Below are 17008 nucleotides of genomic sequence, written 5' to 3'. Positions count from 1 at the left end.
AGTGATAGAGGAAAAGATTCCAGAAATAAACGAATTTGTGAAGCGATTTAAAAATAAGTCATGTCTTACTGGTTCCACAGAAACCCGCTAAAGGCTACATCTACTCTAACTTTTGAGTTAGCAGGCGTGTCAACGGACGACAAAACGAGACAAATATTCGCGTAAGACAGTGGAATATTTACTATGATCAGATGATAATGACTATGAGTCATTCATAAAGAGTAGTTCTAATTGTTTAATAGAAAGCACCTTTTATATTTAGTAAACAAATTAAACTTTAATTAACATCTGGTGATATTTGTCTGATTTTACCTGATTAACAAACTTGTTTTGCAGAGTTTAAGTAGATCTGTTAAACCACTGGTGCCTGTGTCTTGATTTAAGGAATGAATTTAATAGCTACCCATTTTATATGGTATAAACTGGGTTGGGGCAGTTTACGCTTTATAAACTGCGAAGCGATTTATAAAAAAGCGTAAACTGTTCCAACCCAGTTTATACCGTATAAAATGGGTAGCTATTAAATTCATTGCTTATAATTTAATTTTCATTCATTTGATGCAAGAAAAAAAGGTGATTATTCTAATAAAATGACTTCAACTTGTACCAAATTTGAATGTAACATCAGGCGGATTGATACGTTTTTTACGTTAAGTCATTGTGACGTAGGCAACCCATTTTATACGATATGAAGTAAATTTTTTATCCAATCAAATACAGCGTTACAATCAGAATTAAATTATTTATAAATATGTACAGCTATATCAAAAGGTTTACTTATGTATAAACCAATACTCAAGCACCCGTGAATTGAATACTGTAGATGTACTATTTTCCACAGGGTAAAAATTCTGCGGAATCTCTATTTCTGTTTCAACCGTGGGTGGAAAATAACGCTGGTTTTATGACTCTCACTATATGGCTTACATTTATATTATGTATATATGATGGGAAAATGTTTGACCGCGTACATAGCGCAAATTAATATAATGTGGAAAAAAGTACTTCTACAGTATATGTTATTAACATATAGTTCAAAGAATTCATGATAATAATTATCATTATTCATTATAACAGTCAAATGCGTCAGACAAGGGGCAAACTGCTTGAACTGTTAACAGATCCAAACCACGAAACTGTGACTGTGGAGAAGGCTGTCAATGATTACTTCTCTCTGCTTCTGGGCTTGATACAGCCATTTGAGGAAAATGAATCTGAAAATAAACTGAGGAGAGCCATAAAATATAGATGGACAAACAGCCTACTAGGAAATGCTGTCAAGTATTAGTTATTTTGGTATACTCATGTTGAACATGTAATTGCAACATATCCACTCCTTACCTTTAGAAACAGGGATATTTCAATCAAAATTTACACCAGCCTTACAACATACTTGTCATCTATACATTATTAAATTGACAAAGAAGAGAAAATATTCTGTGGTTGATATTAAGGTTACTATTGCTTTTTTATTTATAGGGAGCAGCAAGATTCTGTTTTTGAAGCTGCAAGTATGGCGATAAACGTGGCATTATGGTACACTAAACATGCTGCTAAGTTAGCTGCCAAAGAAGAGTAAGTATCATTAACATATTTTATGATGAAAACTACCATTTCTGAATTTTATACATATACAAATTATACACATTCACACAAACTTGTTATTCAAATGTAAGGCCAGATATGGAAGAAGCAAAGGAGGTACACAAATGTCTGAAGATTGCTGCAGGAATATTTACCTATGTAAAGGTAATACATGTATCAAAATGATTTAACACATTCTGTGTTTAATGTGTTTATGGAACTGAATTTCTCCCACCCACACAGTATGTTTCATCACTCCTGTGCAGTGATTCTTACATTTTTTGTTCTTGAACAATTAAAAAAAAACACTACTGTAAATGATTTTTTTTCATAAAATTTTTTGCCTTCTTATGTGAGACCTACAGATTTCGAAAATTTTGTTCTTGCGTACAATTTTATTAGCATAGTTTCTTTTAGCAATAACAAGAATTTGTGAAAATTTTGTCCTGCTTATAAGTACCAAAAGTAAGATCTCGCGAATATTTATAAGAAAAATGTGAACACCTCTTCATAGATCCATGAAATATATGTGAATTGGCACCTTCTCCGAAAAACCAAGCGAGAGGGGGAGAGGGGGGGTATTTGTCCCTATTGGACAGTTCTAGTGAATTATGTTCTTTCCCATATAAATGTGTTCTGATTCATTTCTATGTTTTAATATTTATTTGTTGTATTTTCTTAACAGGATGATTTGATAGGACGCCTGTCAGACAATACAGAGAATGCGATAGACACAGACAGTCGTGTACTGGATGCCTACATTTATCATTGTACTGGGGAGGCCCAGGAGGGTAAATATTATTTAAATACAAAATTAATCCAACATTTGTAAATATTCCCTTTGAAATTTGACTTTTTATGTTGAACCAAACATTGTCAAAATTTAGAATTGATAAGAAACTTTAATATAGATAATGGATTAAAATTTTAAAAATTACATTGAAACCTGTTTAACTTGACAAAATTTGTGTCGTAATAGACAGGGTGTCAGATTTCACAATGTAAAGAACATAGAAAAAAAAACAATAAAAGTGCAATCTTAATAAGGGCTGGAATTCATTGTGGAAAAAAATGTTTATATGCTGATTTTGGATTAGGTAGATTTCACTTAATAACACTTTTGAATCGGAGATATGTAACAACCTTCTAGGTTATGAGCTACTTTCTGAGATAGTTACAGACATCCTACTATTTCAGTGACATTGGCCAGAGCTGTTGAGATGAAACATTCTCCAAGTTTAATTGCTGCTCTGTCTTACGAGACTTCCCAGCTGTATCAAAAAGCAGGTTTGTTTCTTTACTACATGTATTTGCATGGAAATTTGTGTACAAATTAGGGCTGGGATGATACAACTTTTTAGCTCACCTGAGCCGAAGGCTCAAGTGAGCTTTTCTGATCAAAATTTGTCCGTTGTCTGTCGTTGTCGTTGTCGTAGTCGTTGTCGTTGTCGTCGTTAACTTTTCACATTTTCATCTTCTTCTCAAGAACCACTGGGCCAATTTCAACCAAACTTGCCACAAAGTATCCTTAGGTGAAGGGGATTCAAGTTTGTTCAAATGAAGGGCCACACCCTTTTCCAAGGGGAGATAATTATGAATTAGTGAAAAATTAATGACATTTTTAAAAAATCTTCTTCTCAAGAACCACTGGGCCAGGAAAGATAAAACTCATGTGGAAGCATCCTCAGGTAGTGTAGATTCAAGTTTCTTCAAATCATGACCCCCGGGGGTAGGGTGGGGCCACAATGGCCGATCAAAGTTTTACATGGGAGTATATAGAGAAAATCTTTAAAAATCTTCTTCTCAAAAACCACTGGGCCAGGAAAGATGAAACTCATGTGGAAGCATCCTCAGTTAGTGTAGATTCAAATTTGTTCAAATCATGACCCCCGGGGGTAGGGTGGGGTCACAATGGCCGATCAAATTTTTATGTAGGAGTATATAGGGAAAATCTTAAAAAATCTTATTCTCAAGAACCACTGGGCCAAAAAAAATGAAACTCATGTGAAAGCATCCTCAGGTAGTGTAGATTCAAGTTTTTTCAAATAATGACCCCCGGGGGTAGGGTGGGGCCACAATGGCCGATCAAATTTTTATATAGGAGTGTATAGGGAAAATCTTAAAAAATCTTCTTCCCAAGAACCACTGGGCCCAAAAAAAATGAAACTCATGTGAAAGCATCCTCAGGTAGTGTAGATTCAGGTTTGTTTAAATCATGACCCCCAGGAGTAGGGTGGGGCCAGAATGGCTGATCAAAGTTTTACATGGGAGTATATAGAGAAAATCTTTAAAAATCTTCTTCTCAAAAACCACTGGGCCAGGAAAGATGAAACTCATGTGGAAGCATCCTCAGGTAGTGTAGATTCAAGTTTGTACAAATCATGAAACCCAGGGGTAGGATGGGGCCACAATGGCTGATCAAAGTTTTACACAGGAATTTATAGGAAAATCTTCTTCTCAAGTACTTCAAAGCAATGATTAGTGATAGTATAGGAAGAAAATGTTTTTAAAAAATCTTTTTTATCAAGAACTGCAAAGTTATATGCTGTATTAATATGAAGGCATTCTAAAGTAGTATTAGATTCAAGCCCTCCCCCCCCCCCCCCCCCCCCCCCCCTTCAGTAAAATTTTCAGTTCTGATCTGATTTGTGTTTTTTCCTAGCCGATTTGCTCAGGTGAGCGATGTGGCCCCTGGGCCTCTTGTTCTATATCGCTACGTATCACAATATTTGAGTCACGATACAATATGTATCACAATATGTTTAATTGGTGATAAAATCTTTTTTGCATTGAAAAAAAAAAATATTTCTTTGCAAATAAGAGTAATTTATTCAAAATAGTTGTTAATTGTAAAACAAAACCTTTTTACTCAAGTGGTGTTAATCATTATTTATTTCATATTTATACTGATATATTTAGCTTATTTATTTTATATATTAAACCCTAAATATTAAATAAACAAAGAAAAACATAACTCAGAATTTTTTATTTGATATTTCTTCATATGTATTGTCATGTGTATTTTCCTCACACAGAATCGATATCTCAATATATCATCCCAGCCCTAGTACAAATGTATTTCATTGTGATTATTTTTAACTTCATGAGAAATTAAAACAGAAGTGATTTTCAGGTTACCTGTATGCTATTCATTTTAGAATATTTGTTTAGAAATGGCTCTTTAGCCATTGATCGGGCTTTTTCTTTCTTTTCAAGTTTCATTCATGGAGATGAAAAGAAATGTTTTTAGCTCACCTGAGCCGAAGGCTCAAGTGAGCTTTTCTGATCACATTTTGTCCGGCGTCCGTCTGTCCGTCTGTCTGTCTGTCTGTAAACTTTTCACATTTTCGACTTCTTCTCAAGAACTGCTGGGCCAATTTCAACCAAACTTGCCACAAAGCATTCTTGGGTGAAGGGGATTCAAGTTTGTTCAAATGAAGGGCCGCTCCCTCATTCAAGGGGAGATAATTGAGAATTAGTGAAAATTTGGTATTATGTTTTAAAAATCTTTTTCTCAAGAACCACCTTGCCAGGAAAGATGAAACTTATGGGGAAACATCCTCAGGTAGTGTAGATTAAAGTTTGTTCAAATCATGTCCCCCGGGGGTAGGGCGGGGCCACAATGGCCGACCAAAGTTTTATATAGAAATATATAGGAAAATTCTTTAAAAATCTTCTTCTCAAGAACAGCAAAGCCATGATTGCTCATATTTATATGGAAGCATCCCCAGGTTGTAGTGTAGATTCAAGTTTGTTCCAATCATGACCCCCGGGGATAGGGCAGGGCCACAATGGCCGACCAAAGTTTTATATGAAAATATATAGGAAAATTCTTTAAAAGTCTTCTTCTTAAGAACAGCAAAGCCATAATTGCTCACATTTATATGGAAGCATCCCCAGGTAGTGTAGATTCAAGTTTGTTCAAATCATGTCCCCCGGGGGTAGGGCGGGGCCACAATGGCCGACCAAAGTTTTACATAGAAATATATTGGAAAATTCTTTAAAAATCTTCTTCTTAAGAACAGCAAAGCCATAATTGCTCATATTTATATGGAAGCATCCCCAGGTTGTAGTGTATTCAATTTTGTTCAAATCATGACCCCCGGGGGTAGGGCGGGGCCGCAATGGCCGACCAAATTTGTATATAGAAATACATAGGAAAATTCTTTAAAAAACTTTTTCTCAAGAACAGCAAAGCCATAATTGCTAATATTTATGTGGAAGCATCCCTAGGTAGTGTAGATTCAAGTTTGTTCCAATCATGACCCCCGGGGGTAGGGCGGGACCACAATGGCCAACCAAAGTTTTATATAGAAATATATAGGAAAACTCTTGAAAAATCTTCTTCTCAAGAACAGCAAAGCCATAATTGCTCATATTTACAGTCAATTCTCGAATTATCGCCATTCGATTCATCGCCATTTTCGCAATACCGCCATGATTTCCCAAGAACGTTTTTCCTGCTATATAAAATTCTCTTTATAACGCCAAATTCGCATACCGCCATCTGCCACCCTGTTTTCAAAACAAACGTCCATTTTTAAATGTCAATTATCTCGATAATACCGCCACAGGTGTATGTGGTCAGTGAAGCACGGTTAATTGGTTGATGCTATCCCTGTTGTAAAGCATGCAAAGCCAGTCAAGGTACATGCAATTAAGTAAACAATAATTTTAACATGAACGGTTAGAATAATTTTGTTTTTCTGTTTAATAAAATCATATAATTAAGGCTTAGCCACGAAAGCGGTCGTTGTAAATTTCGCCGATAACGAATTATTTTCATGATCTCTGCTTTTAAAAACAATGCAAAATTTGCTTTAAAAATAAGTATAAGTCAGAAATTGTGAACGTTTCATTAACAATGCTTTTATAAACAATGAATTTATTTAAGAACTTATTTTACATACTAATTTAGGCAATATATCACAACGATCGACCCCGCATTTTTTTTTCAATATCAGACGTGCAGATTTACATGCATACGCATGTACTTGTCTTAATTTCATAACTGAATATTTTGTTTTAGCGAAATTGTACATAAAAAAATTACTTGAAGTATTTTCAAATTTAAAAATATGTTTTTAAATACATGTACATGTGATAATAAGAATAGAAACGCTAAATGGTATATCTAAGAACGATAACCCTACATCTTATTTCCTAAAAGATGGAAAATTCAATTCATCGCCAAATCTGTTATACCGCCATGATTTCTAAATCACAAAAGGTGGCGGTTTATCGAGAATTAACTGTATATGGATGCATCCTCAGGTATTGTAGATTCAAGTTTGTTCAAGTCATGACCCCCGGGGGTAGGGCGGGGCCAAACTTTTGGTTTTACACTTTTCTATAGTATTGTAAATATAACCAATTTCTACTTTTTCCTAGCCACAATGCTCGGGTGAGCGATGTGGCCCATGGGCCTCTTGTTGTCATGTACCTGGTACATATATATTACTTTTTATAAGACGGGACGTATTATGTTATAGGCTTCGTGTCCGTCCGTCTGTCCGTCTGTCTGTTAGCTTTTTCGTTTCCGGCTCATAACTTTAATACTACTAGGCCTAGGATTATCAAACTTTGTCATCTGATGCATCTTGGGTAGAAGGTGTGTCGTGCACAAAAAGGAGGTTGCTCTGACCTTTAATTAAGAAGTTATAGCCAAATATGGAAAAATCCTTTCCGGCCCATATCTAGAAAACCATAAGACCTACAATCATCAAACTTGGCCAGTTTATGCATCTTAGGTAGAAGGTGTGTCGCGACCTATTTCAAGGTCACTGTGACCTTTAATTTAAGTGAATTTAAAAAAAAAAAATGTGTCTTTTTACTTTTCATTTACACATCCCAAATAATGTAAGAGTATTGCACTGTTCTTGTTAAGAAGGTGTTAAATCAAGAAAATACTTATTTTTTCTAAGCATATACTTAACAGCAATGTATAACAAATATAATGTATGTCAGAGAAATCCTGCCTCTCCCATGAGAGTAATTATCAAGCACTGGTCAAGAAGAATTTTGATAACAGAAAATTGCATGTCAAATTAGAGAGAAATTAATGGGTTTTGAGTGCGAGGAGCTTACTGACAGAGCATTGATGTTATCTATATCCCTTGAGTATTGGGCAAATGGGTAATCCTGTGTGATTAGAAATAGCTCTTGTTGACTAGCCTAAGTTTTAAAATGAATTTGATGAAAAGTAATTAAAACTAATTTGATTTGCATAATAGACTAATCTGATATTATGTAATATTATTAATTTAAAAACTAATTTTATGGGGTGGGGTGGAATCACATGTCCATATGAATTACATATTAAAAAAACCTGTTGGAAATTAAATCTCAACCAAAAAAAAAAATCTTTGAGTATTTTATATGTTTTAAAAAAAAATTATAGTAGATAGTGCAGACCCATTCATCTCTTGGTAGTAATGAGTAGACAAGCATCCAGTTAAAGATTAATTAATGAGTTCAATGTTGGAAGGCTAGCTGTCTCAGTCGCTCTGATTAAGCTGTACCCTTTGGGAAGTAGACAGAGGAACTGTTGGTCAGTTTATAACATATGTCATTTGATGGCCAGCCTTTTCTTTTCAAAATTAATTTGGTATAGATTAAGTTGTTAAGACTAATTTGATGATGGGCATTTGACAAGGTCTAATACAACCAGCACATAAATCTATCAGTGATGTAATATTTATTATAATTGATGCCTACATCACAGGGGATGGATAAATATTTTAAGGAATGGAAAAATCATCGAAATCTTAGAATCAAGGTTGATGTGATTTTCTTGCACCTAAACTGTTTAAGAAAATTGTAATTTTTTTGACGCGCGTATCATGCTGTGGCGCGGCACTTTATTAAGGATACTAGACTGATGTAGATTTTGAACTTTATTTTAGATGATGCTCTGCAAAGTCTGGACATCAAAGTAGTTGGGAAATGGAGGAAGTACTTCCAGTTAAAGTGTGAATTTTACAAAGCTTATGTGAGTTAAACATCAGACAAAGGCTGGGAGAGGTTTGATAGTTTTACCACAAAACATGCCAAACCAAATAACTTAATGAGTGTTTTATCTGACCTTAACATTTATTTTTTGTCCTTGTAATACAGTATTAGAGAAACCCGGATCCTAGAAACAACCAAAAGTTCATAGTGTATCCATTTAATAAATAGGACATCTACTCTACTTTGTCACTTCAGTGGAAGGAGTCTGGTAAAATCATTCATGTTTAAGTGAGGGATAGAAAAATCCCCCTTCAGGAGGATTACATATGCCCTCTGTAAGGAGAGAGGTCCACAATGACCATGGAATTTATCTGGTCCAACCAATTGAATTACAACAGTTCTGTTCTTACCTAGGAATTAATTGTGTGTTCTGAAAAGCTGAAAACAAAGTTTCAAAAAATTCATTAGCTTTTGTAAATTATAGTGACCTTTTGTAGAGATTAATTTAGCATAAAATTATTTAACAAAAAAAACATTTTGTCCTTAAAGCCAATACAATATGTATGCATTATACTAATAACAGTAAAGAGTACATGTGTACAGCATCTGACAGTATTTCTACTTGTTAACAATACAATTGTATGATAAAGTAAATAAGATGATATTTCTGACATGTATTTCTTTGTAACTCAGGCCTACTGCTATCAGGGGGAGACATTGTTGGCGCAGGACAAATGTGGAGAGGCTGTACGAGGGCTGCAGGAGGGGGTCAAGTGTAAGTAAAAGCAGGGTACGAGGGCTGCAGGAGGGGGTCAAGTGTAAGTAAAAGTAGGGTACGAGGGCTGCAGGAGGGGGTCAAGTGTAAGTAAAGGCAGGGTACGAGGGCTGCAGGAGGGGGTCAAGTGTAAGTAAAGGCAGGGTACGAGGGCTGCAGGAGGGGGTCAAGTGTAAGTAAAGGCAGGGTACGAGGGCTGCAGGAGGGGGTCAAGTGTAAGTAAAGATGGGATTTCATGGGTTATTCCCAGGTTATCAGTACTCCCAAAAACAGTTCAACATTTGTGTTCAGAGCAAAAGCTACAGAATAAATTTTTATTTTTGAGGCTCTTCTACCTTGAGCTATACCTTTGAATGAAATTTAAAATACTAGTAAATCAAATTCAACTATGTTACATTATTTAGAATGTATTATATACCTAATGTGTATCACTGAATTTTACTGTTGATTTTACGCTATCACGTGACTTCGTGATCCGACTTTCCGGATCATCACACTTGTTTTCTGAATCCATATCACCACTCTCTGAAACTGATGACGTAGTACGCAGAAACATGACGTTATTTTTCTGGCGCGTCAAAAAGTCCATTGTTTTTATGCCTTGTTTTATGGATAAAAATTATACAATTGATCTCTTAAGTTTTATTTCGCTATATTTTGCTACTTATAAGGGGGTATGTAATAAATTCATCAATATAACAGTAACTTGATCCAAAGAGCCGTATCACTTCTCGTTGACAGGCGCGGATAATCAGATCAAACTCGACGCTTCGTGTCTCGTTAGATCTGATGATCCGCAACTGTCAACTCGACGTGATACGACTCTTCGGATCAAGTTACTGTTATAATAATATATATGTATCAGCCATTGATTAACTGGAGTTGTCTACCTTTAAAAGCTTATGATTCATTTTAAAAAAATATTGAGAAAAGGTTTCTGATTAAATTTTGTTTTAGACAATATTCTACAATTTAGAATGTTAATTAAACTGTGTTTGAATAGTTGAAATCAGATTTTCGTTTAAGAAACAATTCTACAACATTTTATTTGATTCAGAAAACTTTCAATTCTTAAATCAGGATATAATTCAGTGCTTCTTTAGAATTCATGTGGGGTGAATCTATGTGGAAACCATAAATTTTCACTGCGTTTGGAAATATTTGGCTCCCTGTAAGGGATATTTAATTGTAGAAGTCTGTGGATTGCCATGATTAATACAATGTGTGATATAATGTAAAGTCTAATGGGTGGTCAGTGAACTAAGAATAACAGCTTTTCTGTACAGCATATACCTTACAAAGTACATTTCTTACCCTTAGTTGTAATTTTTAAAGATACAATTATGCATTCTTAATACAGATCATAGGACCATCAGATACTTTAGATCACTAAATTTTCGCGACACCTTATTTTCGCGAGATTTTCATTGACTCTTGATTAGCGAGACAAAATTTTCACGAATTCTGGTTGTTGCTCTATATAATTTTAAGGAATACTATTATACGCGAGAATTTTATTTTCGCGAGGACACTGTCTCGCGTAATTACGCGAAAATAAAGTTCTCGTGAATAAAAAGTGATTTACAGTATTCTTAGCAACAAAAAAAAAATCAACATGCTTTCATGAGTTTATCGGGTAAACAGATGTAAAAGGATTAATTAAGAATCTTTTTTAAAGGGGGGGGGGTGTTAGAAAATGAAATATGAACTCTATGACTATATGTTCATATTAATATATTATAAAAAAAACTATAAGTTAAAAAAAATCAGTTGTACATGTAGAGTGTTCAGTAACAAAAAAAAACAGCTGTACACATTTCTTGAATGTCAGAAAGAGTAAACACAGTTGTCTTTCTTTGTAAAATAAATTTTTTTAAAGAATTTATTATACTTCATTTTATTGCAAAAAATATATCAATTTTTTAATGCAATTAAGCATAATTTATGCAATTACTTTTCATACTTTTCAAAATATTTACATTTAATGAAAATATTTTGAAATTTTTTTCTTATAAATATAGAAAACTACAATTAATCTTAGTTGTGTAAATTAGTTATAATAAAACTTGACCCTGAAGTCGTTACGAAATTCCGAGATAAATTATTCCAAGATTAAATAATACCGTATCTTTGACTCCTCTGTATTGCACAGAGGTAACAGACTTAATAAATGGGAAAGAAATTCTACTCTTAGAAGTCTACATAAAGTTTTATAAACTCTGAAATGCAAGTATTCTGGGTATTTAAGCAGATGAGACTAGCTGAATCTTTAGTCGAAGAGATCACCCTTAATCTGACTGTCATAGCAAATCATTCAGCATTTGCTGTCAATGATATTGATAGAAATAAACTTGTATCTTAATTTTTTTCAGGTTATGAGAAATCTGAGGCTCTTTGCAAAGAATATGCTAGTACTAAAGGTCTGGGTACATTTGCAAGACCAGCCAACCATCTTTTCTTCAGAAAGTTAGGACCAGTTCTGAAAAGAACGTTGGAAAAATGTGAAAGGGAGAATGGAATGATGTGAGTCAATTTGTACAAGTTTTTGTAGTGTTTAACTTTGAAATCACCTAGATCAGTTTGAAATGGTGGGTTATCTTCCCTTTATGTAAAAACTTGCACTTGCTCAATTTGCACAGCATACATATTTTTCTACATCTATCCGTATTTTACCAGACAACAATCAAAATAATATATTATTCTTATTAATCTAACAAGATAGAGAAATTTTATCGATAACAAATACATATTTTAGATATAAAGGGATAAGATATTTTCGTTGAAAGATATCTGAATTTTATATATTTATTTTATTATAGCCATTAGGTCCCAGTTGTAACCTTTTTGTAACCTTAAAAATTTATGGCTCCCTCTCACAGGGAAAAATATCTTTCTTCCATTATTGATCAGTGTGTGTAACATTGAAAAAAGAAGATAAATTTTGATGAGTGATGTGTCAATTACTCAATTCCATCAGTTTTCATGCCATTACCAGCTACATCAGTCATAGGTTTAAAGAGTTTTATTATCTATACTGTATACTATAAAATATAAAATTATGCTTTGCATATATTTATTTATTGAAATTTTAAGAAACCTGAATTTTTTTTCATTATAAGATTATTACTAAGAAAATTGAAAAGCTTGTACATTACATTTTTTTTTTTGGGGGGGGGGGGGGGGGGGGGTGGCTGCTTAATACTAACATCCTTTAAGGTTCATTTAGGCCTTTGTTTTTTTTTAACTTGCACAAACTGTACATTTAAGTGATAGAATCACACTGTATGGTTATCATTTAATTTTTTAGCTACCACCAAAAAGTGGCATATGACCCTCCAGTTCTGGAGTTAAAGGCTACCTATGGACTGGCTGCCCCCGAGCCATTTACTCCCCCCGCCCTAAATCCTCTCTGGAGCAAGGAGGTGTATGAAAAAATGAATTCCAAAATGGCACCAAAGCCTGAAAATGTAAGTATGATAGTGTTAAAGTTAGGATAATTTTACCATCAACAAGAAAGATTCATTGAATGTTTTGGGATTTAAACAGGTCCAATTAGCCAAAGACTCAGTTTCAAATCAATGAAAAAATATTTTGAAATCATTGAAAGGATTGAGTCAACTTACTTGAAATTGAATGAAGGATGTTTGAATTAATTTGATATGAAAATATCTATTTCTAAGTCATGTACATATTTATATACATATAACTTTGAAGTTTTCTACAGCTTTAACATGAAAACTATATCCATTATATTTTGTTTTATGCAGAAGGCATTATTTGCTTTGATTTGTTTTAATTTTAGGACAAAGACAAGAAAGATAAGCCAACAGAACTGCCGCCAGTGAAGGAGAAAGAGACTCCAATGTCCGAGAAAGACCCAGGCACATTCAGTGGATGTGTGATGTCATAATGGATATGTGATGTCATAATGGAAACACTTGTCAAAACAGGACAGAAAACCAGACATTCAGCATCAGCAATGTTAACAATGTAACACATGTTTTATGTGTTAAGATAACAGTAAACACAATCTTATCACCAATAGATTTTTTTTTCTTTCCATAAATAATTGGACTTTGAATGATGTACAAGAGCATGAAGAACACACAGACTTCATTAGAAAATTTTTTGTTGTGATATAAAAAAAATATGTACAAGGCATTGATAAGGATTTGTCTTTTCAAATTGTAAAGCATCATATTTAAAAAGGTCAAGATAAATCTCTTCAAAGTATGTACATGTACTACATAGTGTAGTGAAATTTTTTTTTTCCAGGAGTGCAGTCTTTCATTCATTGTGTGATGTATTGTAGTCACCTTGTTATGGCTCATGGTTATAATATTCATGTAGATAAATGTAAGTATATTGTACATACATGTATATGTATTTTTAGCCACCATACCTTCTTGTAATGATCACAGTTTACCCATTTCCTGGACATGTACATTGTATTCTACCTAATTGTTATTGTCATGTGGAGGCATTTGTTTTCTCTTCACAGCATACTGTACAATATTTAAGTATTTCATGAATTGTTACTAAAATAATATTGTCTGCCATATCATAAATTATATTATTTGGAATTCACATGTATGTACATATTGGTATGTACTCAGAAACAAAGATTTTTTTTTTTTATCTAGCATCCTTTTGAATTTAACATGCAAATCTCTGAACTTGTTTGTTGCTTTCAGTTAATAATTTTAAGCATTTTTTGTTATTAAAAAACAATGCAATTACTAGATAAAATTACTAATACAATGTATACATAAAATTTTCCAGTATACATTCATTGTATTATTAGTATATGTTTGTTGAAATAAATTGCAGATTAGATGTCTATAAATGTATGTTAGTCTGTTTATTACTTTTACCATTTCACTCCCTGGACTAATATAGAAGACATTTTCCGAAGATGGAGAAATAAAGATGAGGATGCTTTTGGAGGAATCTCTCTACATCTAGGATATTCTAGATATTACAACAAAACATGTAATATACATGTATGAAGAATAGTCAATGTTTTGTCATAGGATATCGAATTTATTCAATGAATGGAACAAGATTTTATTTTTTAAGAAGTCCTGTATATTACTTAATTTTCATGACACCTTATTTTTGCAAGATTATCATCTGGTAATATATTACAAGACAAAATTATTATAAATTTTGGCTATTACTGTATAGAAACTTTAGCAAAATATGTACTTATATTTAAGCAAGAATCACATTTTTGCCTGCAGGCAGTATTTAATTTTTGCAAGAAAATTAGGTTTTCTCAAATAAAAAGTGATTTTTTTTACATATTCGGTGTCGTGCCATTTCTATTTACATTTTTATTCCTACTTTTATTGCAAAACATCAGCCATATGTACATGAAGTTGCATTTTCAGATATTTCTTGGAATTTACGATGTTATAAAAACTTGAAAAACTTATGACATGGTACCGAATATATATAGATTCTGTTTCATGAGTAAAATAAATTTCATGTTTATTTCAAGCAAACTCTTTATATTTATTACATTTATCTCTTTGTCCTATTTTCAATGATATCCTTGTAATTTGATATCCAGAGTCATTTAAAAAAATCCTGAAAATAAAGTAAGTCACCATGACCTACTTTTTGAGTAACTTTCTGAGAACCAAAGGTGCTGGTGGCTTCAAATAAACTGAAATATTTAGATAGCTCAGAGTCATCTACCTTCAGTCATCACAATCTGTGGAAACCCTAATAACTTCACAAAGTTTGATGATTCCATTCCACTTAGTGTCCAAAATATCGAGACGTTCAATTTTAAATGTAGGTCATCAATGTCAACCTTTTGGGTGAAACCCCACAAGGACCCAATTTGTATCAAAAGTGATTTGATGATTTTAAGCTTCTTATTTTTTGAAATTTGTGATAAGATGATGAAATTCCAAAAATAAGTCACTGATCTACTTTTTAATTGAAACATTCTGAAGACCTAAGATGCACCAAATGACAAAGTTTTATGATTTACAGCCTTTATTATCTAGAATATTTTTAATAATAGTCAAGGGATATTTTAAATCGGTTACTTAAACCTACTTTTAGGTTGGCATACACTGCACTTTGAAAACACAAGATGCATCAACTAGAAGAGTTCGAGGATTCAAAGTTTATTTGAAACTTTGCCTTGATATTCCAAATGTAGGTCATTGAGGCCTATATTTTAGTTGACACACTCTGACAGACCCATTAGATGCAATAATTGCTGAAGTTCATTTTCAGGCTTTTCTAGATATATGCATAGCTGTATCAAAGTAGGTCACAATGTCACAGTTGGAAGACCCAAGATACATCAAGAGACAAAGTTTGATAATTCTTAACCACTTATAGTAGTCAGTGCCTGGGAAGGACAAGTAACTGATAGGGCCAATGGCCCCCCTCTTCATAAAATGATGGGGCCATTTTGAAACTTATGGGGCCAAAAGAGAATACAATGGGCCATTTTTAAAATTGTCATATAATTAACTAATTCTGTGAGTGCTATGATTATGCATACATCTCAGACAATAAAATTTATGCAATTAAAACAAAACAAAAAAATTATTGGATTGCTTTACGTGGAAGTGAAAGCTTCATTCTCTTTGCCCAGGGTTTCAGATTGAAATAAGTAACTACAGGATATCTGGCATATTTACCAGAAAAGCTATAGGCCATTCTGTCCTAAACTTCCTAAAATTATAGGCAAACAGAAAAGTTAAACAAGCTCAGACTTCTGTACGACTTTTACAAAATAGTCATTTAATTACATAAAATATACAAACATGTATATTAATTTTTCTTTTAATAAGGTGGAAATATTATTTTGTTCCTTTTAAACAAAATCAATGTATTGAAACAGAATGGGATTTTTTTTTTAATTCCATTCAATGGGTATTTTACTTATATTAGTCCCACCTTTCATTAAATGGACATGTATTTATTTCTTGGGATTACAAGTTTTAAAAATAGTAATCCAGAAATAAGACTTGTATCTCTGATTATATACGTATAATAATCACGTTTACAGATTACCTAGACTATTTTTTTTCCCTTAATAAAACCTTGCAACATTGTACGTTTCCTGCTATTAGTCCGACCCCATATTCAATCATGGCGGTAAAAATATCAACATGGCATGGATTCCTTCGATGTTTTAAACATTCATCACTACTTTTATGCTCCGTACAGTTGGGTTTGGAAATAAAATTATAGAGTATTTTGTCAAGATCTATTTATACCCAAATATCACTGGCTGATTGAATCAGCAGTTTCAGAAATTAGTAGAGAAAATCGGATCTGAATTGGGGAAAAATTATACGACTGGTCTTTACATAGAGAAGTTAATCGTTTTTTGGAATGCGCCTCATGGCGCAGCGTACCATAATTACATTGCGCCATTTTTCGGCAGTATGCGCATATGGCGCATGGCGCGGCCCCTTCCCAGGCCCTGAGTAGTATGAAATAATTTTAGTCATGAAATTCAAAAGGTAGGTCACTGCAACAATCTTTTTACAATGTACTCTGAGACAATTACTGGTAGCTTGGTAGTCAAGTAAATACTTAGCTTCACTCGCTCCCACTGCAAGGATAACGGTATCTACAGTAAATAAGTTTACGAGTTGCAACAGACGAGCAGGACTGAAACCCATGTTTCTGAAGACTAGACAGGGACTCTACCATGTGAGA

The 17008-nt window shown here is 33.4% G+C and overlaps 1 protein-coding gene across 1 annotated transcript; it reads left to right on the top strand.

Annotated features, from left to right (window-relative positions):
• The first annotated feature begins 22 nt into the window (after window positions 1-22).
• LOC134276234 (BRO1 domain-containing protein BROX-like) lies at window positions 23-14817 on the top strand. The gene is made up of 11 exons (XM_062758501.1): window positions 23-161; window positions 1078-1281; window positions 1480-1575; window positions 1677-1749; window positions 2270-2375; window positions 2782-2871; window positions 8490-8575; window positions 9229-9310; window positions 11683-11833; window positions 12618-12777; window positions 13113-14817. Exons 1-11 carry the CDS (start codon window positions 61-63, stop codon window positions 13218-13220), a joined length of 1257 nt encoding a protein of 418 aa, XP_062614485.1. The 5' UTR covers window positions 23-60; the 3' UTR covers window positions 13221-14817.
• Window positions 14818-17008: the final 2191 nt, after the last annotated feature.

Source organism: Saccostrea cucullata, unplaced genomic scaffold, assembly GCF_032062105.1.
Source record: "Saccostrea cucullata isolate Sc308-1 unplaced genomic scaffold, CSIRO_AGI_Scuc_v1 ctg7059, whole genome shotgun sequence".
Lineage (NCBI taxonomy): Eukaryota > Metazoa > Mollusca > Bivalvia > Ostreida > Ostreidae > Saccostrea > Saccostrea cuccullata.
The sequence above is the reverse complement of the archived record's forward strand: the minus strand, read 5'-3'. Positions and strand labels throughout refer to the sequence as shown.